The sequence below is a fragment of the Cervus elaphus genome, chromosome 10, assembly GCF_910594005.1.
Source record: "Cervus elaphus chromosome 10, mCerEla1.1, whole genome shotgun sequence".
Classification (NCBI taxonomy): Eukaryota; Metazoa; Chordata; class Mammalia; order Artiodactyla; family Cervidae; genus Cervus; species Cervus elaphus.
Window position 1 is genome coordinate 39,816,277 of NC_057824.1, and position 27,308 is coordinate 39,843,584.

General features: G+C 56.5%; 2 protein-coding genes across 9 annotated transcripts in view; both read right to left on the minus strand.

Moving 5' to 3' along the window:
- The window catches only part of ATP2A1 (ATPase sarcoplasmic/endoplasmic reticulum Ca2+ transporting 1), a 17,331-nt gene extending 3,847 nt beyond the window's left edge, over positions 1–13,484 (minus strand). Inside the window, exons 1-14 of the mRNA XM_043914602.1 lie at positions 13,157–13,484; positions 12,790–12,807; positions 12,322–12,404; positions 10,827–10,931; positions 9,796–9,934; positions 7,398–7,478; positions 6,445–6,530; positions 5,987–6,284; positions 5,393–5,559; positions 2,755–2,843; positions 2,362–2,464; positions 1,998–2,129; positions 400–522; positions 56–274 (exon numbers count right to left, since the gene is read on the minus strand). Of these exons, the coding sequence (XP_043770537.1) occupies positions 56–274; positions 400–522; positions 1,998–2,129; positions 2,362–2,464; positions 2,755–2,843; positions 5,393–5,559; positions 5,987–6,284; positions 6,445–6,530; positions 7,398–7,478; positions 9,796–9,934; positions 10,827–10,931; positions 12,322–12,404; positions 12,790–12,807; positions 13,157–13,274 (1,761 nt within the window). The 5' untranslated portion in view covers positions 13,275–13,484. The remainder of the gene's footprint in view (positions 1–55; positions 275–399; positions 523–1,997; positions 2,130–2,361; positions 2,465–2,754; positions 2,844–5,392; positions 5,560–5,986; positions 6,285–6,444; positions 6,531–7,397; positions 7,479–9,795; positions 9,935–10,826; positions 10,932–12,321; positions 12,405–12,789; positions 12,808–13,156) is intronic.
- A 4,077-nt stretch (positions 13,485–17,561) lies between these two features.
- On the minus strand, positions 17,562–26,187 carry SH2B1 (SH2B adaptor protein 1). 8 transcript variants are annotated; one of them, XM_043914610.1, is made up of 10 exons: positions 25,874–26,014; positions 22,914–23,938; positions 22,198–22,299; positions 21,860–21,951; positions 21,573–21,748; positions 19,775–19,978; positions 19,379–19,590; positions 19,071–19,242; positions 18,517–18,616; positions 17,562–18,333 (listed from the first exon to the last, which is right to left on the minus strand). In XM_043914610.1, the coding sequence occupies exons 2-10, from the start codon at positions 23,847–23,849 to the stop codon at positions 18,315–18,317; spliced, it is 2,013 nt and encodes a 670-aa protein (XP_043770545.1). In that variant the 5' UTR covers positions 23,850–23,938; positions 25,874–26,014; the 3' UTR covers positions 17,562–18,314. The 8 variants fall into 8 exon arrangements, with proteins under 8 accessions (XP_043770545.1, XP_043770546.1, XP_043770539.1 ...); XM_043914611.1 differs by having other exon boundaries at positions 25,558–25,967; XM_043914609.1 differs by having other exon boundaries at positions 18,012–18,333; positions 19,015–19,242.
- Between the last annotated feature and the right edge of the window lie 1,121 nt (positions 26,188–27,308).

Below are 27,308 nucleotides of genomic sequence, written 5' to 3' on the forward strand. Positions count from 1 at the left end.
CCCGTGACGAGGGAGGACGTGACGGGTGGCAGAAGGGGTGAGGCAGGTGACTCACCTCGTACTCCATGAACTTGGTAGAGTCATCCAGGACCATCTCCTCTCGCTTGGGGGGGGTGTCCCGGGTGGCCAGCGCCAGGCAGCGCAGGGTGTCCCGGCCAGTACCCCACTCCTTGATCACCGACAGAATCTTCTCCTTCACCGGCCCTGTCATGGGCACCCGGGTGGTGCCAACTCGCACGTAGTTACAGCGATCGATGACCCCCTCGGGGGCACCCTAGTGGAGCAGAACAACACTCAGAGACCGCTGTTCTTTCCAGCACACGGTGAGGCAGCATGGGCAAAGAGAGGGGCTCAGGATTAGGAAGAAGGGGGGCCAAGGCACACGCGGAAAGTCCTGACCTTGACAAACATCTTATTGCCCACAGCAGCCCGGGATTTCGCTGGAGAGCAATAGACAGACATGGACTTTCTGTCCCGGGAGAACTCCAGGGTGAATTCTTTCTTCATTAGCTGGCGGATCACCTGGGAGAGAGGAGACAGGGAGGGAGAGGCCAGACTTGAGACGGACGGGGAAAGAGCGATGATGCTGTGCTAGAGGGGAAGAGTCCCAGACCCCTAAAAGCATAGCCAAAAAAGATCTGGAGGTCAGAGCAGACCGCAAGCTGAGTCTGAGATCAAGCTGAGTCTGCTACCTACAGCAGAAATGGAGAGAATTCCAAGGCTAGTGGTGCTACAGTCTTAGTGTCCAACTGAAAGCATGATAGAAACAAGATGACGTAGTGTGGCACTGTCCAGCAGAACCTTCCAGAATGATGGGGATGTTTAATAATCTAGGTGGTTGAATGCAGTGCAACTGAACAATGGCTGCTGAGTCCAGGATATGTGGTTAGTGCAATTGAAGAACTGAGTTTTTACTTCGTTTAATAATTTAAACATAAGCAACCACATGTGTGGGTCTCTGTGTTGTTAGACAGTGGGGAGCTGGTGCCTGGCATGCAGTACTAAGCATCTCATCAAAATGAATGTGCCAAATGCAGCCTGGATGTTTCTCCACAAAACAATAATAGCAACAATAGATAAAATTTTAAATATGTTGATGTCTATATCATCATTTGTAAATTTTTTTAAATGAATCCTCTATTGATACTTAGGTGGTTTTCAATATTTTTGTTATATTAAAACAGCAATGAGCATCTTGCCTTTACCAAAAAAAGAAGAAAAGAATGAGTGGTGTGGGGAATATAATGAGACACCCCTGAGGAAATCAATATAGACATTCAGTAAATATTAACAGTGGGAACTTAGAGTAATAATCTCAGATTTGGACTTGTGTATCAGGGAAGCAGATGCATATGAGGTAGTCATATTTCTCAAATCCTAAATCAGGTATTGAAAGTGTTAGTCACTCAGTCATGTCTGACTCTTTGCAGCCCCATAGACTGTAGCCCTCCCCCATGACTGTAGCCCGCCAGGCTCAGAGGAGCCTGGACTTCATGGAATTCTCCAGGCCAGAATACTGGAGTGGGTAGCCATTCCCTTCTCCAGGGGATCTTTACGACCCAGGAATTGAACCCAGGGTCTCCCACATTGTAGGCAGAATCTTTACCATCTGAGCCACCAGGGAAGCCACAAATCAAGTCTTGAGAGCTGATAAAAAAAAAAAAAAATGAGTGTGTTCCTAGAGGCAATGGGTAGCCGTTGGCATTGGGCTATCCCAGGATGGGTCACTTATGGTTTCTGGGACCAGCTCAGTCCCTAGGAACATGGTGGGGAAGGTGACTGTCGGTGCCTCCAGGGATGCTCCAGCTGGGCGCCAGAAAGAGCGGTGTAAGTGAGGGACAGGAGGCCTGCTCCGAGTCAGCCTCGCCAAGGAAAGCTGTGGGCAGACTGGCTGCTTGTTCGGGCTGGCTCCCAGCACAAGGCCCTGCGGGGCCCCGTCTCCTTAGGTCCTGGCCTGTACAGGGTGGAGACAAACGGGAGAGAGCACCCAGACTCACCGAGTTGCAGGCGTTGGCCCTCTCTACCTTCGAGAGGTTTCTCACTTCAGTGTTGAATACATTCATCTTCTCCACCAGGGTGGTGAGGGCCGTCTCGGTGGCCTCTCCCACCTTCTCATAAACACCTTTGGTCTGAGAGGGCAGAGGAGGAAGAGGAAGTAGGTGCCCTGGGCTCCTGGCCCCTTGCTCCCACCTTCCACCTAGAATGGGAAGGGAGCAAGCTACTCTCTTCCCCTTACACCCCGGAGAGGCTTGGTATGAGGGACGCCCTCCCCCAGACCCCTTCTTTACGGCCTGTTGGGGAGGCCTGGATGCAGACAGCTCAAGGGGGAAGGAGGGGCCGCTTCAGGAGAGGAGAGGTTACCTCATTGAAGTCCAAGGAGGAGTCATTGCAGAGGGCACAAATGGTGGCCAGCTCCACCAGCCCGTCATACTGCCCTGAGCGGACTGGCTTATCATTCTTCAGGCTGGCGGCGGGGTGGGGAGGAGGGAAGGGAAAGAGACAGGTAGAGAAGATGGGGGATGAGATGCAGAGAGAGCCTGGGGAAAGCAGCGAGGGACGGGGGGTGGGGAGGTGGCACCAACGTGGTGATGAGCGGCGGGGGGAGAGAGAACAAGGTCAGGGAAGGAACAGGAGAGAAACAGGAAGACAAAACTAGAGGGAGGGCCCTGGGAGAGAGGGGAGGTGTGTGTGTGTCTGTGTGTGTGGTGGGGAAGGGGCACAGGGAAATGGAAGACGACCTTTGGGGGGACTTACACCTCTCCTTCAGGAGCGTAAGTGGAGCCAGTGATAGAGAACTCGTTCAGCAGGCAGAGGTCCCCATCTACCCTGTCGATGATGAACATCTGAAGAGAAGGGGGTGCACACACATGGTTAACTCTCCTTGTGTCCAAAGGCAGTCTGCACCGAGGCGAGGCCCGGGCCACGAGCATCCCTGTCCAGCCAGCTGCACACACTCACCCAACTTCCCCCACCATCCCCCCCACTCATTCTTTTTCCTTCCTGCATCCTCCCCTGGCCCACCACTCCCTTGCAAATCATTCTTCTTATTCTGCGTCCATGGCCTTAAAAGTTACGGGACTTCCCCAGTGATCTGGTGCTTAAAACTCCACGCTCGCAAGGCAGGGGTCTGGGACTGGCTCCCCGGTCAGGGAACTAGATCCCATGTGCTGCCACTGAGAGCTCATATGCCGCAGTGAAGACCAAAGGTCCCGGTACCACGACTAAGACCCCGCACAGACAAATAAATAAAATGAATAGATATATATTTTTAATTATTGCAGGGCTTTCCTGGTGGCTCAGTGGTAAAGAAGCCGCCTGCTTATGCAGGAGACACAGGTTCGATCCCTGATCTGGGAAGATCCCACATGCTACGGAGCAACCAAGCCCGTCTGCCACTACTGTCAAGCCGTGCTCTAGAGCCCAGGAGCCACAACTACTGAGGCCACGTGCCATGGAGCCCAAGCTCGGCCACAAGAGAAGCCACCACAAGGAGAAGCCTGCACAGTGCAACGAGAGAGTAGACCCTGCTCGCCACAACTAGAGAAAAGCTCGCGCAACTAGAGACCCAGCATGGCCAATGAAGAAATAAAATTATTTTTAAAAAAAGTTATTGCAGGTCACACTGAAGGTCCCTCCAGACCAACTGGTAAAATAAGAGGTGCATCACAAGGTGTTCTGGGGACTGTGGCCGCCAGTCCATGTGTCAGCACGTGACCCATCTACAGCTCCAGCCTCTTGCAGCCAGATCTTCCAGTTTTGCAGGAAGAACTAGAAATTCAGGTTATTCTTCTACGAAATCTCTTAAGTTTTCAAATGTGGGCAATGAGTTCATTTTTATGAAACACGACAGGAGCCCAGTGGCCTGGCTTTGACGCCTGTGCTTTGGAGGGAATGTAGGTCACGCAGCACAGAGGTGAGAAGGCCACCCTGAACCAGCGCAAGTGTGGAAGGGATGGGGCTTAAGACACATTCCAAGATAAAATGGTTCTGTGGCCAGCAAAGTCTGCGAAAATCTGGGTTAAACAGAGTGAAATCCACCCTCTCTATGGTCAGCCTTCTCCGAGACTTTCAAACCCCAGCAGGCCTGTGGTACAGCCTTTCTGTGCCTGGTCTGAGAGGCCTCGATGCTTAGGACAGTAATTTATTTCACAGACATGCTAGTCCAGAGAATTGTGTTTAGGTCAGGGGTTCTTTGCCTGGGGTCCATGGATGACCCCACAGACCAACGGATCTGTGAACTTTGATCGCAAAACAAAACTAACATCTTTTTCAGGTATACCTATGGCTGATTCATGTTAATGTTTGGCAGAAACCAACATAGTACTGTAAAGCAATTATCCTTCAATTAAAAATGGATAAAAATTTTAAAAATTACGTTTCATTTTTTCTCTGATACTTAGCATTTCCGTCCAGTTATGAATGTGGGCAACGCACCACGTTAGCATTAGCAAGACCAGTGACTTGGCCACCAATAAAATCATAAACACTCTCCTATCACGTTGCATTGTTTCAGGGCTCTCAAAATAGCATTTATACTCATCCCTGCCTCAGCGTTAGGCGCTTATGAGAACTACTGCTGGACTTGCTACTTAATACATTATTAAAGGAGCGTATGTGTTACCAAATCACGAATCTGTTTTTAAAATATTTTGATTGCTGTATTTCAATCAGTGGTTTCCTCTGTAATCCAGTGTATTTTATTTCTGTTTTTGCCTGCGCTGCGCGGCTTGACAGGATCTTAGTTGCCCGACCAGGGATGGAACCTGGGCCACGGCAGTGAAAGCATCAACTCCTAACCATTGGATCAGCAAGAATTCCCAATCCAGTGTATTTTAAAAACAGGATCTTGTGTGTTTTATTTTATACACTGAAAATATTAAATGTAGAGGTCCAGACAGCCAAAGGGTCCAAGGCACAGAAAAGATCAAGGGCCCTGGTTTAGGAAATGCCATTTGGGATTCATATAACCAGGTTCCTCCTGCCCCGTCATGAAGAACCACTCTGGAGGGTAGTCTGGTGCACAGGCAGGCACTCTAGGGCCAGATAGACTTGGGTTTGAAACTCAATTCTCCTCCTTATTAACTATGCATGGAATTTCCCAGAGCCTCAGTTTCCTCCTCTGGAAAACTAGGTAACAAAACCTTCCCCTGATGGGGCAGCTGTGGGGGATTAGAGATAACACACGGCAGTGTCTGGCACATGGATGGAGGCCACAGAGAGCTGTCCACCCAGGACAGGGGGGCTTCTCTGCTCCCTCTCATAGCGGGCAGGATGGCACCCTGTGCCTTCTGAGCATTTCTTTCTCAGGCCAAAATGAGAAGCTGCCCGTGATGAAGGGATCACCCCACCATTTCACCTCCCATCTGAGTGGGAGTTGCCACCCTGCCCTGACCTTGCAGACAGACATCTGGTTGGTGGTGAGGGTGCCCGTCTTGTCGGAACAGATGACAGAGGTGCAGCCCAGAGTCTCCACGGAGGGCAGGCTCCTCACGATCGCGTTCTTCTTTGCCATCCGACGGGTACCCAAGGCCAGGCAGGTGGTGATGACTGCAGGAAGGCCTGTGGGGAAGAAAGAGAGGGGGTGAGGGAACTCAACCAGGGGACAGAGGAAGACCTAGTGGGGTAGGCTGAATGTGTGTGTGTGTGCGCACGCGTGTGTGTGCACATGCTCAGTCATATCCAACTCTGTGGGACCCCATGGACTGTGTAGCCCACCAGGCCTCTCTGTCCATGCAATTTCCCAGGCAAGAATATTGGAGCAGGTTGTCATTTCCTTCTCCAGACGGATCTTCCTGACCCAGGGGTTGAACCCACGTCTCATCGCGTCTCCTCCACTAGCAGAGAGACTCTTTTAACAGCTGTGCCACCTGGCTGAAGAGCAGCCCCCAAAGATATCGGGTCCTAATCCTTGGGACTGGTAAATGTTATCTTATTCAGATAAAGGGTCTTCGCAGATGAGAGGGAGGAGACAGAGAGGTTGCCCTACCCTCGGGGATGGCAGCCACAGCCAGGGCCACGGCGATCTTAAAATAGTAGATGGCACCACGGATCCAGGAGCCCCCATGCACGGGGTCGTTGAAGTGGCCAATGTTGATGAGCCAGACAGCCACGCAGATGAGGGAGATGACCTTGGAGAGCTGCTCCCCAAACTCATCCAGCTTTTGCTGCAGAGGGGTCTTGTCCTGCTCTGTGGCGGCCATTTGGTCACGGATCTTCCCAATCTCGGTGCCCACGCCGGTGGTGGCCACAATGCCGATGGCCTTGCCGGCTGCGATGTTGGTGCCCTGGGAAGGGGAAGAAGAGGCAGGGAGTCAGGCGACGCCCCTCGTGCTGCAATGCACCCCATGCCCAGCTGTGGGCCTCATCTCTTCCCTTGCCATCGCATCTCTCCCAGACCAGGGCCCCCTGGCTGGAGCACAGGACAGCTGGCCCTGGAGGGCTCACCGAGAAAAGCATGTTCTTCTTATCCTGGTTGACAGCTCGGGGGTCGGGAACAGGTTCTGTGTGCTTGATGACAGAGACAGACTCGCCTGTGGAGAGGGGCCGGAGGGGTTTTCAGATAACGTCATGTCCTCCTCTCAGACTTCCCGCCTGTAACTCTCTCCCTTCTCAGCCTAGGAAGGACCAAGCAATAATCCTGGAGGAAGTATGGACTCTGAAAAGAAGCCCCTGGAGGCAGATGGGAAACTCATTGCCCTTAGAGTAAAAAAGCCTTGACCCCAATCCCCGCCTGACTACTCACAAGCAGCATGCTTTGGATGACTTAACCTCGGTTTGCTCTTCTGTGAAATGGGGCCAATGATGTGTACATTTCAGAACACAGTCTTAGTGAAAATCAAATAAGCGGATGTACGTGGAAGTGTGTTCTCAATTGGAGAGTGCTTTCCTGGAAGGGAGAGGCCCTCACCCTGGGGACCTTGTCTCCCTCACCAGAAGGGCAGGAGCTCAGGCAATCACCCTGAGCCAACCCAGCTGGCCTCCTTGGACCACAGAGCAAGCTCACTGGCTCTCTCCTCTCTCTCCCAGGGCAGGAACAGAAGCAGCTGAGGTTTTAAGTGGATCTGAACCCTGTATCTGATCCTAGGACCTATGCTTCCTCACTTGGGGGCTTTTGAAAAGGCAGGATAGTTCTCTGGGCAACCATGCCCATGTATCTGTGTGGAAGGGATGGGTTATTGGCCATCTGGAGATGGGCACAAAATCCCACTGTCTCCCATGACCCACTGTGTTCCAGGTTCAGGCTGTGAGCAAAGCTGACCAGGGCAGACGTCGCTGCCATGATGGGGCCAGGACGGGGGCCCTATGGTCAGGGGTCCCCTTTCTCTCTGTCCACTCAGTTCCTCCTGCATCAAATCCTCCTGTGATGTACCCCTCCCCCCGCCCCCTGGCCAGTAGACCTGTCAGGATGGACTGGTCGACCCGGAGGGTGGTGGACTTGATGGTGAGGATGCGGATATCTGCCGGGACCTTGTCCCCCACTGTGGAGAGAGAAGAGGAGCGTGAAGTCAGCAGAGAAGGGAGTTTTCTCCCTTCCGAAAAAAAACTGTCTTTGTCTGAAGACCTCACCTCCTCCTTCAGGTCTTGGGGGGGTCGCCTGGGCTATGCTCCTGTCATCCCAGCAAGGCTCTCCCTCTAACCCTCACTCCCATTGTCCCCCTGCCGAATGTTCTTCTCCCTATTAGGCTGTGAACCTGGTGAGGGGTGGGCTGGGCACACAGTTTGTGCTCAATACGTGTACACTGTGTGATACAGGGGAAACGGGACAATCTTGTCATCTAACAAGAAACTAAAACTGAGGATTATTTCCTGTTGCTGGTCGGTAAATTGTGTCCAACTCTTTTGCGACCACACGGACTGTAGCCCACCAGGCTCTGCTGTCCATGGGGATTCTCTAGGCAAGAATACTAGAGTGGGTTGCTGTGCCCTCCTCCAGGGAGTCTTTCTGACTCGGGGATTGAACCCACGACTCTTGAGTCTCCTGCATTGACAGGCGGGTCCTTTACCACTGAGTCACCAGGGAAGCCCTAAAAGTGAGGATGGGAGACAGCAAAACAGAGGGGGAAATGAGAGGGAGAAAGGTGAGGAGGGACAGGCATGAAAAGAACTAGAATAAATAGAGTGAGTCAGGGACTTCCCTGGCAGCTCAGTGGTTAAGACTCCATGCTTCCAATGCAGGGGTTGCAGGCTCAATCCCTGGTTGGGAAACTAAGACCCCACATGCCACAAGAGGCAGCCCTGGCCCCCAAAATATAGGGTAAGTCGGATAGACGTGTATCCATGGACGAGAACAAAGTGGAACAGCTGGAGAAGGTAGCAAGAAACAGGAAAAAAAAATTGGGAATTGAGAAAATCAGTGTCAGCCCAGACAAAAGGTGGAGGAAGAAGGCAGGACAGGGAAGTGTGAGAAGAGAAGATGCCGGAGGAGAGGGGGCAGAGGTGGAGGCAGAGGGTGCAGGCCCGCCAGGTCCACGTGGAGGGGATGGATGCACATCAGAAGCCTGCTGGGCCGTGGTCTGAGCATCAAGGGAAGGCAGGAAGCCAGTGTGAGTGAGCTGGGGAGACGGGCTGGGGAGAAGGGGCATTTGCAGGAAACAGGCAGTGGGGGTTGCTGTGGGGGGTGTGGGGCGGGGGTGGGGGCCATAGACAGCAGGGAGCTGAGAAAGGTTGGGGGAGGCCAAGGGATGTTCACAGAAGGAGGGGGTCAGCCTAGGAAACTGCCTGGGAGACACGGCGGATGCCCCACCAGACTTAGAGACCTCTCCAAGGAAGAGAACCGCCCCCTAGCCTCATCCCGCCTGGTCCCAAGGCTGGTCCTAGGGATGGGGTTTGACTGCTCTCCTTTCGCTGCTCCCAAGGTTCCTCCTCCCGTGCCAGAGGAAGCTGACGGAGGAGGGAGGAGGTCAGCAATGGAGTTGGGCGGGACACCCTGTCACCCAAGCCAAAGGGATATTTATAGACATTCATGGCGCTGACTCCAAAGCGTCACGGTGGCAGATGGGCCCTGGGATGCGGCACTGGGGTCTTCAGCCTGCCCGCCCTCCCTTTCGCCAAGCTTCCCAGGGTGGCGACTTGGGTGTCTGGTGGAGGGAAGCAGGCCCTAGAAAGACACGGCTCCCTATGCCAGGGGCCTGGAGACGTGGGAAGACCGGCGTGGGGCAAATATAAAAACCGCTGAAGGGGGCAGAATCCCAGTAATCTTAGCCTCCTGGCCCCCACCCCTCCCTGGTCAGGCATTAAGTGTCCCTCACCGGAGAGGCGGGGCCCTCCTTGAGCTCCCCTCCTCCAGGTCCCGTGCTCTCTGCTGGGGCCTGAGTTTCCCTTACATGGTCGGGGGCTCGAGCCTCTGGCCCCCCCTTCCCTTCTACCATCGCTCCTTCCCCTTTGAGAGGCCTCAAGGGCACTGAGAGGTCAAGATTTAAAGCTGACCAAGCTTGGGGGTGGGTGGAAGGAGAGGGAAGCCAGGCCTCAGGAGGGGGTGGAGACGGGGCCCTTGGCAGGGACTGGGTTCCACCTGTTGCTCGCAAGAGCTGGCTGAGAGGAGGGGGAGCAAGGGGTCTGCCTGCAGCTTCGGGGACAGGACTGGCTGTTCCTGCTCAGACTCTGATGGAGAGGATGTGCCGTGGCCACAGTGCCCTGGAGTGACCCCCGAGGAGTCTGAGAAGGAGAAGCAGAGACTACCAGACACCATCCTGGCTACCTCCTGGACACGGCATCGGGGCTGAGCAGCCGCCACCCCCCACATACAAATCTTCTTGGCCTCGAACCCATCCTGGACCACTCGTTCCCATCACTCACCAGCCACCTCCACGATGTCTCCGGGAACAATGTCCCGAGCCTTGATCCTCTGTACTGACTTGCGGTCAGCCCGGTAGACCTTCCCCATCTCGGGTTCATATTCCTTCAGAGCCTCAATGGCATTCTCTGCATTCCGCTCCTGGGGGGAACAGGGTTGAGGAGAGGAGGGTCAGCAGAGAAAGGAAGGTGGTGGAGTGAGAAGGAACTGGTCAAGGAGGATGGGGAGGGGTAGAGATGAAGGAGCAGGGGCCAGAGTATGGGGGAAGTTGGGGCATCACAGAGAAGGAGGCAGGTTATGTGGTCCTGGCTCCTGGCCCAGGGGAGCAGACAAACCTCACAGGACGAGTGAGGAAACCGTCACCCATAGCTGAGAATAGGTAAGGGGGTTTAGGGGTTTTCCTGGCGGCTCAGATAGTAAAGAATCTGCCTGCAACGTGGGTTTGATCCCTGCTTAGGAAGATCCCCTGGAGAAGGGAATGGCTACCCACTCTGGTATTCTTGCCTGGAGAATTCCATGAACAGAGGAGCCTGGCAGGCTCCAGTCCATAGGGTTGCAGAGTCGGACACGACTAAGCGACTAACACTGCCACTACTACTATGGGGGTTTGGGGAAGAAAAAGAAGGAGAATCAAGGAAAATCAGGAAGCAGGGGATAGAAAAAGCAGAGGGTGGTGGAAAGCAAGAGGAAGAAGGATATCAAACGAGCATTTACTGAAATCCTCCTACAGGCCAGACACAGGGCTGGGTACCGTCACACTCATCATCTTGTTAAATTTCACCACAACTCAAGGGACAGGATTATGAGTCCCATTTTATGGATGAGGAAACTGAGACTCAGAGATGAAGGCACCTGCCCAGGGTTGAACAACCAGCAAGTGAAAGTGGGAATACCAAGTCTCCTGAACTGGGCAAAAGGATCAGATGCCAGGCAAGCCCAGGGTAAGTGATGGAGAAGGAGGAGACAGGGACGGAGGCTGACCTCAGGTCCAGCATCAGGATGTGAAAGAATGGGGGGTGGGGTCAAAGCTAACCTGCCAAACCCCCACGATGGCATTGGCAATGAGGATCAAGAGGATGACAAAGGGTTCAACAAAGGCGGTGACGGTCTCTTCGCCTTCCTCAAACCAGGCCAGCACCTGGGGAGCAAGGGAAGGAGATCAACAGACAATAAAGCCCCTCAAGTGGTTAAGGGGAGCAGACAGAGATGAGAACATGTGCAGGAGCAAAGGGGGCGGGGCATCACGGAGGCACTGCAGCCCCACATCCCTTTAAGTGCCTACATGGTCCACTCCTTTAACTCACACAAGCGCAGCCACTGCTGTTATTCAGCGGGAACAGGCGGGCACAGACATGCACAGCTCGGGGATTAACTGGGAATGCTTTCAGGTTTCCCTGACCAAGTTGCTGGCTTGTAAACGAAGCTCAGGGGACACCCAGGCCAACTACCCCCAAGCCACATCCATCCCACGGGAGCCAAAACCCGATAGAAAAAACCCTGTGGTCCTCGCAGGCGCCCTGCCCACCCGCAGCCCTCCCCCACAGCCCGAGGCAGGGAAGCTCCAATTTCATGAGGGAGCAGGAGGAGGGGATAGTGTTACGGGGCCTCCTGTACACACCCCACCCCAGCTGTTGCCACTGCCAGGCAACAGCCACAGGCAAATGTCAAGGAGCAAATCTGAGAAGGGAGAAGTGAGGTTCTGCCAGCTAGTACTCAGGGGCCCACGGGGCCTCTACTAAGAGACCAGGGGACAAGGAGACGCTTTTGCCTCCAGAGTCCTGTCTTCCAGGAGGACTACAATGTTAAGGAAGGAAGTCCAAAATGCAGGCGGGACTGCTGGGATGGTGGGTGCGCAGGGGAGCTCCAGGGCAGGAGCGGAGGCAGGCCCTAGAGAGGGGGGTGGGGGCAGCCCTGAGGCTGAGGGGTAAGGGGAGAGTCAGGTCAAGTGGACGAGAAGGGGGTCCCGGGAGTTCCAGCCCTGATGGGGGGAGGGGGGCGAGGCCCAGGGACAGGTGAGGGGTCTGGGCCTTTAGAGTCCCCCTCGCACCAGCAGCTCTTTCCCGCCTCTAGGAGGGAGTCTCTGTCTCGACCAATCAGCGTCAGGAGGGAGGGGCAGGAGCTCCGGGACGCTTGGGGATTGGCGGAGCCGTGTGTGAGCCCCGGGGCATGCTGGGAGCCGGCGGTGGCCTGGGAACAGCAGTAGCATCTGAGCCCCGGAGCCCGGCGCTGGGGGGGTAACCCGAGCCCTCGGAGCCCTTGAAGCTCCGGGGGCGGCTTAGCTTCAGTGTTTTGGCTGAGAACATCCTTAAAGCTTAAAATAAAACCTGCCTGCGGGGTGTGGGGGAGGACAGAGGAGTATGCAAGTCAGCGTCACCCCACTCCCTCAGTGCTAGTCTGTAGGATAGGATGCTGAGGGCTTGGACCAAAGAAGCCGCTGATTTGGGGCTGCCCACGAACATATTCTCCAGATGCCCCCAACCCACAGCCCAGGCTAGCCCCTAGATGCACCCCACCCCCAACACACTTACAAAGGAAATGCAGGCGGCCAGGAGAAGGATCCGCACCAGGAGGTCTTCAAACTGCTCTAACACCAGCTCCCACAGGGACTTCCCTGAGGGCAGAGGCAAGGGGAGGGGACGGGGTGGGGGGCGGTGTGTTAAGGTCTAACGGATGAATGCAGGGACTCCAGGTGCAGGCTGGGGTACAGCCTGGAGCAGGAAGGGTCTAGGGTGATGGGCAGGCCATTTGGTGCTGAGATAAGGACAGAGGGAGCTGGCCCGAAGTCCAGAAACAGGCTCCTCAAAGTGGTGGGCAGTTGTTCAAGGATTGGATGCCTCAAGGAGAACGTGCCTGGAAACTTCTGCCCCCAGCCAGACTCTAACCTTTGGGGAGGAACATTTGCCCCAGGAATTGGAAGGAGAGGACAGGGAGAAGGGAATGGGACACAGAGGGAAGGAGGTGTCATTTATGAGAGCTCAGGGCTTCCAGTAACTTACCCTCCTCAGCAGGGAGCTCTGCCCGGGGAAAAAGAAGAAAAGGACATTATTTATTTGGCATTCAGTCTAATGCCACCCACAACCAGGACTTTGTGGTAAGGTAAGAGAATCAGGCCACCAAAAAGCTGAGGTTCACCGAAGTTGTCCCAAAAAACTTCCCAAAACTCAGGGACTCAGGGGTCCTGCTTTCTCAGTATCTTCCCCTCCCTTGCCCTCATAGGACCAGGTTTTGCCTCTTCCCTAAGATACCCTGGAGGGAGAGGCTTCAGTGTGTGTGTGTCAGTGTGTGTGAGTGATTGTGTGTGTGTGTGTGTGTTGTGGGGATGCAGGAGGGCGTTACCAGCCTTTTCCTCCAGGGAACACTTACCATTATGGCCATATTTCTCCAGATGCCGCTTAACTTGGTCCGGGGTGAGGCCTGTAGTTTCGCTCACCCCAAAATAGGCCAAACATTCTTCTGTGGTCTTGGAGTGCGCAGCCTCCATGGTGCTCCCTTCCTGGGGGCCAGGGGGCAGTGTGTTCCTTCTGGGGGGGTTCTCACACGTCGGGGGCCTTCCTCAGTGTATCCACCTGCCTGTTTGTCTGGGTTTCTTCCTCTTTCTTTCCTTCCCCCCCCCAGGTTATTCTTCCCTCCACGAAGCTCTGACCCCCGTTCCACTTGCAGCAGGCGGCCACCCCCCCAGCCCCCAGCTGGTCCTTATGAGGGAGTAGGGGGGGCCAGGCTCCCCCCTCCCTCAGACCAGGGATTGGCTGGCCGGGACTCTAGCAGGAGGGGTCAGAAGAGAGAGATATTTCTGCTGACGAGGGGGAACAGTGGGGCTGCAGCCTGAGATGTCACTCATGAGGGAAGCTAAGGTGGCCCCAGCCCCAGGGAAGGGGGGTTAGGGAGAGAGACCTCATTTTCTGTCTTCTGCTGCTGAGCCCTTCCCCAATTGCCCGACTTCTTCAGCTGCACTGCATTTCTTATTCCACAGTCACCCCTCCAGCTCTTCTCTTCAGCCCACTTCTCTCCATTCCCTTTCCTCAAACCCCCTTCCCATCTCATCCCTCCTAAACCTACTTCTACTGCTGCAGTCTCATCCTTCCTTCCTGAGTTTGTTGAAATGGCAGCAGAGATACCCAACCCTCACTGGGGCTGAAAAGGGGGAGAACATCCTTTGGGGGCAAGAGGAAGTGGCTCTAGAGGGACAAGGGGAAGCAGGGAGGGGAGAGGGTCAAGGGGACAGGGCAGAAGACGGTAACCCTACCCTAGGGAGGGGTTGCTGCAGCTATCAACAAGGGATTTAGTGTCCAGGCCCCGCTAAGCAGAGCCAGGACTGCTCGTCTCTCCCTAAACAACCCCCTCCCCATGGCTCTAACTCAGCCTCTGGGAACAGAGCCTTCAGGGCCCCCCCACCCTTAAGAGGGAATCCCCCCCCCCCAAGAAAATGGGATACCCAGGCAGCCGGGAAACCCAAGAGCCTACAGAATGTGCTGATGGAAGACAGAGAGGGATCAAAGTTTCAGAATGGGGGCAGGGGTCACCCCAAGTCACGGAATGAGGGTCACCTCGTCCCACACTGTGCTCTCTTCAATCCACAGGGTTTACATGGCAGACCCTGGATGGTGTGTGGTCTGTACTCCACCCTGGCCCTGAAGGAGCTGTGCTCAAGGGGATGAAGATGGAGCTGTGTGCTCAGGCGCTGGGCATACCCTGTGGGCAGAGGCGCGAGGGAAGAGGCATCAAAGGCAGGGGCCAGGGAAGCAGAGGCTCCAGACGCAAGGAATGGACACGGGCAGATTGATGGGGACAGGTCTAGGGGAAATAAGGACAGACGGAGCTGGGGGACTAGAGACAAGGCTGCCGGGGTCAGAGGGAAGTCTGAGGAGCAGTGGGGAAAACGGGACAGCAGGGAGCTGGCAGGCGGCAGCCAGGTGGGTGGGGGCCCAGAGCTGGGTGCAAAGCCACAAGTTGTTGCTGAGCGGCTGGCTTCGGTGTCAGCTTCCTCGGAGCAGCAGCTGCTCCGAACCCCCCGCCCCCACTCCTGCTCTGGGATAGGGGCGTCTGTTGGTCACTACTAGGGCAGCGGCGGGAGGAGCAGACAGAGGGTGGCATGGGGCGTGGGCAGGGGAGAAAACGGGGGCAGAGAGGAGGCAGGTTCCGTGAGAGAATGGTGCGAGGTCAGTGAGGTGAAGCAGCAGCCTCGTGGAAGCAGCCCTGGCCTCAAGTCCTTCTTCTGTCTGGGGCCCAGTTTCCTAAGTGCACAGTGAGGCACATGGACCGCTGCAAGTGTTCTCACGGGTGCTTCCCTGTCTGGCGCCCAAGTTCCCAAGCAGACAGTGGTATAGGAGACAGTGGGGCAAAGGAAAGGGGACCCCCACTTTTGGGGGGTGGGTAGGCCAGCAGGGGTGGATGGCACTGCAGGATTTAGCCCCCCGCCCATGCTCATCCTTTCTTCTGCCTGCACTTGGGTGGAGGGTGACCTCTCAGGTGACTTAAGGACACAGTGCTCCTTGCCTCCCCCTTTTCACGGGTCCAATAAATCCCTCCCAGAAGCAGACTCCTGCGGTGACCTGGGGGAGTTTGGGGGGCACAGACAAGGGGGTATGCGTGCTGGGGGTCACATCACCAGGCGCCTCCACCTGGCCGAGCACCCACCTTCTTAGGCCAGTATCAAGCCTTTCAGAGCTGGCTGGCCTGACCCTGCTACCACCTGGAGGAGTGACAGGGCCACTGTCTTAAAGGAGCAGGAATGCCCAAACATGGAGAAGGGGGAGAAGACTGGACAGATCGCGGCTTCAAGGGACTCAGAACATGAGGCTGAGGGAAGGACGCAGGCTTTACAGGGCACCGTTGCCAACGAGGCCCTTTAAGGTTATTCACTTCTGCCTCCCCCAACTTCTCAGAGGGGAAACGGCAGCCAGGAAGGGAAAGCCACCAGCCAAGAGCTGCAAAAGGATCACCGTCAGGGAGGCTGGGTGTGAACTGGGATGGAGGCGCATCTCTTGGAGCACCACCCCCACACACACACCACTACGCCAGGGTCTTCAGGCCCAGAGTTGGAAGGTGTTCATCCCATCCTGAGGGCTGGGGCTGAGAATGGGAGCGGTGGATTTCTGAGGGACCACTGAGGCACAGCCTGGCCATTCCCCATCAGTTCGGAACTTCAGCCAAAACATCCGTAGACAGGCTTAGAGGGAAACAGTTTCCTAGGCTCCTCCAGCCAAGACTTGCACATCTTGGGGGGGTGGGGGAGGGGGAGCTCAGGGGTCCTGGTACCCTTTGCCCACCCCCCTTCAGAAAGCAAGGCCCTGAAGGCTGGCAGGGTTTGGGGGGTGGGGGGGGGGAGGGGGAGCCTCGCAGCACCAGTTGCTGCTAGATTAAGAGAGGATGAGCTCCTGCTTACCCTGGGGCGCCACAGCCTTCTCTCGCCACCTCACTCTGAGAACACAGCATCCAGATCCCCAATCCATCCCCCTCCCTCTGCAAGGCCAGTTCTACCCCCAGGCTCCAGAGGCCCAGGTTTGGGGGAGCCCCAGGGATGAGACCAAACCAGAAGAGCTTCCCTCGGCGAGCCCCCAGGCTGGGTGGCCCGTGAGCCCAGCTGTCTCCTGTCCATCTCCCAACAGGACGCAAAGCCCAGAATAGCAAGGTCATGAGCATGGGTAGGGCCTCCTGGAGGTGGGGGCAGAGGCTGAGGGGCGTGAGCGTGGAGCCTCCACACTGCCCGGGAGGGAGGGGAAGTGGGAGGCAGAATGGGAAGGGGTCCAGCCGGATGGAGGTGGGGGAGGGAGAGGGCCAACAGAACAGGTGGGATTCTTCAGAACCTGGCTCCTCCTTGTTGGCACCTGCGGAGCTGGGAAGCCCAGGGTGCCCTCAGTTGGAGGAGGGCACAGCCACAATTCAGTCCAGAGACCAGAGAGCAGAGACTAGGTGCTGTGGGGGGAGGGGTACAGTGAGCAGAGGGAGACGTCACAAATTCAAACGCTCACAGACTCAGCCATGTGCCTCCTGTGAGTAAAGTGGGCCGGTGGGCATGGAGTAGATGTGGAAGGCGGGTACCAGGTGAGGCTGGATCTTCTGACTTTTGGGAAGAACCAGTGATCTGAACTTTCATGTGAAGTTCCAATGGAAACACCATCCAGACCAAGTAAACCATGTCAGCGGCTTCAACCTAGATGAACCTTCCCATTTTACAGATGAGGCTGCTGAGGTCTGGAGAGGTTACACCTTGCCCAGGACACACCGCAAATGAGAAGCAAAGGCAAGAGTGGAAGCCAGCACTCTTTTATCATCCAGCCTTCAGCTTTCCAGCTTGGCTCTGAGAAGGGGGACGGGTCAGCCTGCCCCTGGGCCCCTCTGCAGCTAGGCTGTGGTGGCCACGTTCAACCTCTCCCAACACAGCCATCGTGCCCCTTGCCCAGCCCCTCACAATCTCTCCCAGCCTGCTTTCTCCCCAGGGTAGGAAGCTTCAACTGAAGAATTCAGAGCAGGAAGGTCTGAACTGATTGGAGATCATCGATCCTGCTGTTGACTGTCCTGTCCCATTAAGCGAACTTGGCTGGAGACCCCAAGAAGCACCATTTGGCTCTGCACTTAACCCTCAAGAAACAGGACAGTCCCCTGGGGAGCAGTGGGTCAAAAGCTCAAGTCTGGGAGCAACAGGGACTCAAGCTGACCCAAGCCTCTGGCCTCTCAGCTCTGAATTTGGCAACACTGAGTGGGCTACCTTCCTGACCCACCTGTTCCAGCCCCTCACTGCAAACACTGGCCACAGCCGTCACAATGGAACTGAGATAAACCCTTTTATTTATTTATGCTTCTCCATTTTGTTTAAAACAACAAGAACAACAACCTTAATATAACTGACAGCCCTTCCCCCTCACCCTTCCTTGGGCTGAGGGGTGGTTAATGGGGAAATGGCCCCCAGGGATGGGGCTGACCATAAGAGCCCCTTCGGGAGGTAATGGCGCCTGAATCCCCTGCCCAGGGGATGGGGCACCTGTAGTGTACGAACTGGGGAGTTAGGGCTCTTGAACCTTTTTGTACCAACAAACATGCCCTTGGCCGTCAAGGGTCAGGAAGCATGTGGGGAGGGGATTCCCACCACTCCTGTGTCTCGGCCCAGCCCCGATCTCACCAACCGAGGGCTGGGGAGCAAGAGGAGAGAGGGTGGGGTAGGGCATCTCACACAAAGGAGTACTGGTTATTTATGGCTCTGGGATGGCCCCCTTCTTCTCCATCGCCCCCTAGTGGTAACTGCTGGAGCTGCACCATCAGGGTCGCCCCAGGGGCCCCAGCAGATCCAGCGACTCCCTGGGCCTCCGTGCCTGGGGCTACGGCCTCTTCCAATTCAACCACGGGGACCAGCTCAACCACGGGGACCAGCTCTTCCTGGATCCCTCCACTGCCCGCTTTCTCTTTCTCTTGCCTCTCTTTGGCTGCTGCGGCTGCTGCTGCCGCCACTTCTGGCGCCCCCGACGCCTCTTCTGCCCCAGGATGTGGGGGATCTGTCCATGAAGGGGGTTCAGGGGGCTGGGGTGGGTCATGGGAGGTGCTCGATTCTGGATAGGAATGGTAAGAAGACAGACTGATGGTGGAGGGAGGCAAGCTCTTGGAGCAGCCTCCCCTTCGCTCATCCCCTCCCCGGAGCCATGTGCTATCTCCCCCAGATCCCGTCTCCTGAGCAATCCCCCCATCCATGGAAGATGGATCATGGGCGGTGGTGAGAGGAGGACCACACTTACACACAGTCACTCGCTCCGAAGGGCATGAGGGTGGAGGAGGCATCGGGGTAGCATCGATCTCCCTCGCACACCCCTGCATGGTTCCCGGCCTGCTCCCGGCCTGGGGGGGTAGGGGAGGGGCAACGTGGGGACAGATGGGACATTGGGGGTGGGGAAAAGGGAGAGATCAGACAGGGACATCAGACATCAAGGGAGGAGGGAGGGGGATCAGACCGAGCACCCCCAAGAAGGGCAGGCCCAAGGCGAGGCTGTGATGGAGGGCAAAGACAAGGCCAGGGAGGACGCGTCTAGGAGACAGACAGACGATGGAACAGACGGGCCGATGGAATGGGAATGCACGAAACCCAGCTCTCCACTTCCTCCCGGCTCCAGCACGGAGCCCACTGCCTTCCTACGTCCCCATGGGCTCCTTTCCCCCGAGAGACCCAACACACAGGCACCTCCTCTGCCCCCGCTCTCCTCCTTGGGCCCCCCACCCCGTCTTGCTGGCACACACACCTCCTCACTTCTTGGGTGCACGGGCACCTCCTCCCCTGCAGACCTGCTCTGCTCACCCTGCTGTCGCTGGGAGGACACGACATAGCTGACAAGGACAACGTCACTGGAGCCTCCAGACTCCAGGGGGATGGGGTGCATCCGGAAATGCTCGAGCATATCAAAGATGGACTGGAACCACAGGTGCTGGACCCGGCACTGACCTTCCTCATTCAGCGACAGACGCAGGTGCTGAGGGCGGGAAGAGTGGGATCAAACGGGAGCCTGAGCCCTACCAGTCATAGAACCCTCCTCCCCGATGGCAGCACTCTCCCACTCGACCCGCAGGCCCACTGCCTGCAATGGAGCCTCCTCCTCGGGCACTCACCTTGGCCTTGCCCTGGAAGTTGAAAGTGAGGACATATTCACCCCGCCTCGTCTCACTCTGACGTACCAGGAAAACCCCGTGGGAGCCAGGGCCTCCAGCCAGCACTAGCTGGGCGGCCTTGAGTCGAGAGAGCATCCCGTGGAACCAAGGATACCCTGAAAGGGGCTGGTCCCCCTCGCCTCCCTCTGGCTCTCCTTGGAACAGTAAGGACCCTTCAAGAAAGAGAGAGGGAAGGAAACTGGGTGTCAGGGAAGCCATCCCAATCCCAAGGAGAAGAGAAGCCTTACTTTTCCCTCATGGGTCACTCCCGAGACCCCCCGGTCGGACCCCTGAGGATCCCAAGACGAGACGGGTGGGCACCAGGCCTGGAAGCACACACACTCACACCTCTGGTACCTGTGGCTGTTTCCGGAGTGTCCAGGGGTGGGTAAGGGGCTGCGAGGGGATGAACGGTCCCTGCTGGGGGTCCCTCTTCAATGGGGATCCGGGGGGGCAACTCTGGGGGAAGTAGTTCCATTGAGTCAAAATGGGAGGCGGCGATGGAAGCGGAACTGGGGGAGACGGATGCTGAGGGGCGATCTGACAGGCCCCCGTAGGCCCCTGGAAGAAAAAGGGGAGAGCAAAACTGAGAACTTGAAGCTTCTTTTTGGGAGGACTGGTCTGCCAGACCCACTTCCCCAGCAGCCAGGCTACCCTGTGGGCACTGACGTCAGCTGGCCAAAATGCTGGCTCTTTCTTCAGCCACTGAGCCTGATGGCTTTCGTCGGTGGCTCCTAACTTATGCTTCACACACTGCTGAAAGGGCTACAGTGATTCCAACAAGGTCTTAGAATCCAAATGTGCCCACATCTCTTCTGAATCAACAGTTGAAATTACAGCAACTCTATAGTTGCAGAATTGTGGGGGGCAGAACCCCTCAAATACTTTCACATTAAAAATAGGTACTTTCTTTGCCTATAGCACAAAGCCCTCAACTCTCAGGGGCGTCAAAGATTCTCCTTCTGTGAATTCTCTCAACCTAACCAACCTGATCTTCATGTTAACCTGTATTCCTGTGTCCTCTGATTTAGCCCAATTATCCCCCCTAACTTTTTCACTGTCCAGGGCTCTCCCCACCTCGGGTCTCTGCTCTTGCCATCTCCTTTCTCCAAGCCACATTCTCTTCTCCTCCCCTGTGCGGGATTCCCCATCTATCCCACCTCCCCTGATTCTCTTCCTCTTGAGTTCCCAAGGCCTCCTGCTGGTGCTGCTCAGGCTCACCAGGTGGGAGCCCAGCTTTTGAGAAGGAGTGATGTCAACTCAGCTAGACCGTGGGCCCACAGGGCAGCTCTGAGCTCCTCATCCCGCCCAGAGCCGAGCACAGGGTAGAGGATGTACTAGGAGAGTTGCTGAGTGTCTGCTGAGCAGCAGGCAGGAGCCTACAGGCGTGTCGTACATATTAGTGCTCAGAGGACAGGAATATGCGGGGTGCAGGGCGCTGTGGCTCAGGAACAAGCTGGCATAGCCTGTGTCAGTGATCCTCGATGACCTCAGAAAAGCCATTTCTCCTCTCTGCTCTTAGCTGCTTGAGAAATGAGGAGATCAGAATTGATGACCCGGTAAGGTCCATTCTGGCCCCTAGATTCTTTAATCCATTTGTTTACTCACTGCACACAGGATGTGTGCAAGGCACAGTGAAACTGAAGCTCGGAATGGAGAATCAGAAGAGTGTAGTGGAGTCTAGAAAGGTGAGCTGGGGCCAGGTAGATACATCCTTTTGTGTTTATGTGTGTGGGCAGCGTATGTATGTGTTTAAAAGTTGGGACTCAAAAGAAATCCTAGTACCATCAACATATGTATGGGATGCAGAGTAAGAATACAACAAAGATGTGCACAGTGTTCTGCGAGCCTGGAGAAGAGAACCATTATCTCCAGGCAGAGCGGTGGCCAGCACAAGGCTTATGGAAAAGGTGACGGGGCGGGGATGGAAGGCTGGAGAAGGGCTGGCTTGGGGCTTGGGTCGGGGTGGTGATGACGACAGTTCTAACTGGTAAACCGTGGCTGGGCCTGTTCAGGGACAAAAGTCAGATGTTTGGTGGGTGGCAGCTGAGGTGCACAGCGGAACCTGGAGAGAGGGCTAGGGCCTGGGCCTGCCGGCCGGGGGGCTTATGTAACAGGTCCCAGGGTCCTCAGCTCTCTAAGGCCCCACCCTTACCCTGCGAAAGGCGGTTGCTGCTCTCACTGGGCCCCAGCAGCAGGCCCTGGCTGGGCAGACTCTCCGAGTGGTTCAGGCAGGGCGGCTCCAGGCTGTCTGTGTTCTCCCGTGTCAGGAAGGAGGTCCCAGGGGCCAGGGGGAGGGTCATGGGGCGTGGACTGGTAGCAGGGTAGGGTCTGCAGAGACAGGGAAAACGGTGCTGGGAGGACAAGTCACGGCGGACAGGCAGACAGCTGCTCCCCACCCCCACCCCTGGGCCCCTCAGTGGCAGAAGTCGGGCTCCTCACCCCGGGCTCAGGCATTCTTGGATGTCAGACACCCAGGCCTTCACGTGTAGCGCATCGGCTGTCTCCAGGATGTACTCCAAGGGGCCTTCCACCTATGGGGACGAGAGGAGGCCCACAGGCCACTTCCAGGTCTCGAGGCCTTAATGCACCCCTAACAGCAGCAAGGACATCCTCCTGCTCACCCCTCCTCCCAGAAAAGCCGCCGCCCTGGGGACACATTCTCAAGGCACCTGGCATCCGTGCCCCTCCTTGCACATGTATCCCTTGCTTCAATGTCCGAAAAGAGCTTTCTCTCTAACATGAGTGCTCTGAGAAGGCAGGGAGCCCAGGCCTCCTACCTTAACCACAAAGGTGTTCTCCCGGTCAGGCATCTCCAGGGCTGTGGTTGTCCGCACGTCGGTGATGGTGGAGCAGGGAATGCTCAGTCGAGGCCGAGACGCCTAGGTCGCAAGAGAGAACAAGACCCAGACTGTTGGTGTTGGAGAGACAACCCTTCCCCACCCTCCAGAGATTCGGCCTTCCTTCCACACCCAAAGGGAGTTAGACAAATAACACTGCTTTCTTTGTCCTGCCCATGGCGACTAACCCAGAGTCAGGAGCTAGCTTTAAGAAACCCAGGCCCTCCCGGATGGCTCAGTGGTAAGGAATCCGCCTGCCAGTGCAGGAGACACAGGTTCGATCCCTGGTCCGGGAGGATCCCACATGCTGCGGGACAACTCAGTCCATGCGCCACAACTACTGAGTCTGTGCTCTAGAGCCCACAAGCCAACACTACGGAAGCCAGAGCGCTCTAGAGCCGCGTGCTCTGCAATGAGAAAAGCCACTGCAGTGAGAAGCCTGCAAACCACAACGAGAGTAGCCCCCATTTGCCGCAACCAGAGGAAAGTCCACGCAGCAACGAAGACCCAGCACAGCCAAATAAATATATAAAAATTATTAAAAAACAAACAAACAAACAACAAAACAAGTAAGCAAAGCTTGGTATGGGGGCCAAGCCACCACCCTGGTTGCTCAACCCCTTGCTCCCAGCCACCCCACCTCCACTGGGCCTCACCTTGGGGGGTACAAAGAACTCCAGCCAACTTCCTCCTCCTTCTCCTTCACTTCGAAGCAGCAAGCGACACTTCTGCCACTGAGGCTGCCCCCCGCCCCCTGAGGTAGGCCCCGCTGCCCCTCCTCCCCGGCCCACTCCGGCGGGGTCAGGGGCGGCCTCTTCAGCCCCCATGAAACTCAGCAGCTCTTCCCGCTGCACCACGCCTGTGCCATCCTTCAAGGCCCCCCCTCCCCGACTGAGTCTCAGCCTCTCGAAACGGTGAGTCCATCTGTCCCCGGGGGACGTCCCGTCGCTGACCAGTCCCCTGCTGACGGTCCCAGCCCCGCCAGAGGAGTTGGAGTTGCTGTTCCCACCTAACGCCGGGGGGCCCGAAGCCGTCTCCAGGGGCCCCGCTGGAGAGGGCGGGTCAACGGTCCCCCGCCACTGCAGGATGCCGCGGACCGAACCGCGGACCGAGCGACCCACTGAGCGGAGGGAGAAGCGCTTCTTGAGCTTCGGCTTCGAGGAGGTTGCAGAAGAGGAAGAGACCGAGGAAGGGAGGGGGCCGGCCAGGTCCTCAGATGAGCGAGAAGGGCCCAGCACAGCCAGGGGCCCGCCCGCCCTGCAGCTCTCAAGGGACAGGTCGTGTGGCGGGACCTCCACACCAGGACTCAGAGGAGCCCGGAGGGGTGGCGACAGGAAGCCGGAGGCCCGGGCCACCTCTGCTTCAAAGTGCTGCAGGAAGAGCTCGGCAAAACGGCGGGAGAAGGCGGCCTCGGCCCCTGGCCCCGCGTACTGGGGGTGAGAGGCCAGGTAGAGGCGAAAACGGCAGGCAAAATCCAGGGCGGCTGCCCGGGCGTGGGACTCGCAGAACTCCCGCCAACACGGGGGAGGCGGTGGAGGCAACGAGGGAGGGGAGGGCGAGGCCCCATCCTCCGGGGAAGGGGCATCATTCATGATGGCCCCCAGGAGGTGGAGATGGGGAGCCTGTGGGGAGGGGCGGCAAAGAGGGAAGCGGCCAGAAGACACGGGGTGAGCGGCAGCAGCTGCAGAAGGAAGAGGCACATATATGGAGTCACTGCTGAGGTGGGACGGGGCAAGACCCCCTCCTCTGGTCTAGACTCCTTAGAATGCACCTGGGACACACACCACACTGTCTCCCTGCCCTTCCCCAGGTCCTTGCGCCCCACAAGCCCCAGCCAATCAATCACCCCCCACTCCAATGTCTAGCCTGCACCCCTCCTCCTGCTACCTCCCCAATCCACATTCCCTGGTTTCAACTCCAGGTATGATGAAGGGCTGGACAGCGCCTTCCTCTAAACAGGAATCTCTTCCACGTTCCCTCCCTTCTCTAAAATGATCCTTTGATATTTATCACCTGCTTTCCAACTGCCGTTCTTACCTTTCCCTGCGGGAGGTTTTAACCTCTGTTAACAGAAGAGGAACCCGGAGCTCAGAAAGTTTCAGAACTCCAAGTCTCCTGTCTTTCCCACCGCACAGTCCTCGTCCCCAGGCACTGACTGTGCCAGTCTCAAGTCACTGCCCCTCACTGCCCCAGCTCGCAGGGGAGCCAGCCCTGCAGAGCTTAAGAGACCCTGCCTCCCATGGCCCATCACTGAGGACGGAGGTTGCTCACTAAGGACATATCAATGAAAGCCAACCCCAGGGACCAGTACCCAAGCACTGCGTGAAGGAGGCTTGGAAGGGCCAGAGCCCCCTTCTTGGGTGGCCCTCCAGTCTGGGGCCCAGAGGCAGCAGCAGAGTGTGGGCTGGGTCTGGGCGAGTCTTTGCTGGCCACAAAGTAAAACAAAACAGGGAGCTGGGGCCTTGGGTTTCTCACCTTCCTCTTCTCTCACAGAGGAATGTGCCCTAAAGGCTGGTTAGCTTGGTGGTTAAGGCCATAGGTTCTGGAGTTAGACTTAGGACGAAATTCCATCACTGCCACTTATTAGCTGGGTGATCTTGAACAAATTACACGTCCTCTATGAACTTTGGTTTTCGTATTTATAAAACAGGACAAATGATCCCTAACCCCTAGAACTGTTGGGAGAATTAAACCGGACGTGTCCCGGCTTGACACAAAGTAAGCACACAACAAATGACAGTCGTTATTACTATCTTTATGGGGTTCTGATTTTCTCAAAGAGAAATCAGCAAAAGAAAGAGCCTTCCCAAGGTCTTACAACTAGCAAGTGGCAAAGCTGGGCAGGGAATTTACACACCCATGGCTCGTCTGTTAGTGTTCCTCCCCCATGTTATACTTGAAGATGACTGGCACCAAGAAGGGGGTGAAGGCAGTTCAGGCAAATCTCCCCAAACCCCAGACTCCTGTTCAGACCCAGGTCAGCGCCCCCTCCCCTTTCTCTTCGGCTTAGACCTACACACTCAGATGGCTCCAACCATAGGGGCAATTCCAAACCAACGAAAAGACGCTAGGAGATGAAAGAGTCATGGAGCACGGGGGAACCGAGCCAAGAGGTGTAGACACAGCAGAGAGCCCAATCTCCACGCAGAGGCCACCTCAGCTCACACCGGCCCACCCAACCCTCTACACCACAGGCAGACCCAGCCCCCTTCAGGCCCGCTGACCCTGCGGGTCCTAAGCTGGTGACTCAGTTTCTCTTTCGCCAAGCGGGACTCAGACACATTTTCCCACTGCACCTGCCTCTTGGCTCAGTTCTGATATTTCCCGAAGGGCGGGTGGTGGAGGGTGCAGGCTCCGCTCCCGGCTCGAACCCTCCGGACCCGGTGATCAATCCACTCCGACCCGACCCTCCTCCCTGGACACACTCTACCCGCCCATTCCCTGGGGCCGCAGCCCCCAGGGAAGCAGCCCTGTCTGCTGCACTCTCCGGGGCCGGGCGCCCCTCCTGCCTCTAGCCCCCACGCCCGCCCCCACCCAGGGATCCTCGCAAACGCCGGGGCCGGGTCGCGGAGAGGGAAGAGGGACTTGAAGAGGGGGGTTCCGGTTCCGGTCCCACCTGCATCTCGGTCCCCGCGGTTAGCTCCGGCGGCGGCGGCAGCTCCCGCTCCCTGCCCCACCCCCCCTCCGCGACTAGCTCCCAGCCCGGTTCTGCGCAGGCGCCGGGACCCCCTTTTTCCCGTCACCGTAGGAAGCGACCATAGAGAAGAGCGGGGAGAAGGAAGGGCACCTTCACACTCACTTCCGCCATCCTCCCACTCCGTGCAGCCCTTTCAGAGCTGAGAGTATGTGAGTCTCGGAGGGCTCAGTGACTTCTCCAGTTGCGCCTACCAGGGTCGGCAGGAGCAGCCATAAGAAGGGGTTGGGTCCTACCAGAACATCCTCCCGGAGGAAAGTCGGGACAAAGGGGAGCTGTCAACCATAGAGAAGGAACTTTAGGGGAGTAGTCTCGAGGGCCTGACGGAGGCTAGAGGAGCCAGGTACCGGAAACCAGCGAGTTGAGAAGGCTTTTTGAAGGGCCCGCCGCAGCCTAGAGCGCCGTCCTGGGCCGCTGAGGGGTTCGAGGACACCGCCCCCAAGGAGCTGGGGGAGGGAAGATGCGGGTGACCTTGGTGAGGCCCCGGGAGGAGGCGGAGCCTGAACTTACGACCTTGGTGGTTTCTTTGACGAAAGTACTGGAGGTTCCAGGAGATTCCATCTCTGAGCTTGGGAAATGGATGTGGGGGCGGTAGGAATAATAAGGTCAGTTTTGGGCGTGTTTGTGGGACGTCAGGAGACAGGTGGACACAGTCTGGAGCTCAGGAGAGACATCAAGGCCAAATATAGAAATTGAGACGGTATTAAGGTGTAGTAGAGGGCAGTTGAAATCATGAGCACGATGAGAGAGTAGTCACTCAGCTCTGTCATTGACCCAGCTCCACTGGCCTAAGCAATAAGGGACTGTTTGGACTCAAGCCATTGAAAAGAATAGATCAAGTTTCCTCAGGAACAGCTGAATAAACGGGCCAAAAGATATCAGGAACCTGTGGTTCACCTCTAGACTGAGCTCTCCCCGTGCCTCTCTTAGTGGCAAAATAGATTTCTACGGCTCCAAACTTAAGTCCTAATAGCCTAGAAACTGTTAGGGGCATGTTTTTCCTCTGAGATTTGCAGTAAAATTTCCAGAACTGACTTCAGCTGATTGGCTTGGATCACTTGCTATTCCTGAAACACAAAGTCTTGGCCTAGCCAGTCTTAGTCCCCATCTCTCCCCCAGCTCTAACCGAATTAGCATCAGCTCACCAGATGGCCTTTGTTAAGGTCTTCATCACCATCTTTGTCCATCCATCTTTCCAGCTCAGAAGATGTCAGTGGAAAGGACTCTAGTTCTGTGATCACCCCCCTCCTCCCTGACAGGTTCACACACCCATTCTCTGTAGTTGGCCCACTGTTGTCCAGAAGAGAGACAAGGTGAGGAATACAGAAAAGGGCTGGTGATGAAGAACTAGGTTTGG

What these genes read in the sequence shown, in the direction of transcription:
- SH2B1 (XM_043914604.1), bottom strand. Translation starts at nt 23,849, where the DNA reads ATGAATGATGCCCCTTCCCCGGAGGATGGGGCCTCGCCCTCCCCTCCC. An exon ending in CAGCAACCGCCTTTCGCAGG is followed by an intron (nt 19,979 to 21,572) that starts GTAAGGGTGGGG and finishes TTTTTCTTCCAG; the next exon opens with GGGCCTACGGGGGCCTGTCA. An exon ending in CACTCCGGAAACAGCCACAG is followed by an intron (nt 19,591 to 19,774) that starts GTACCAGAGGTG and finishes TCTTTCTTGAAG; the next exon opens with GGTCCTTACTGTTCCAAGGA.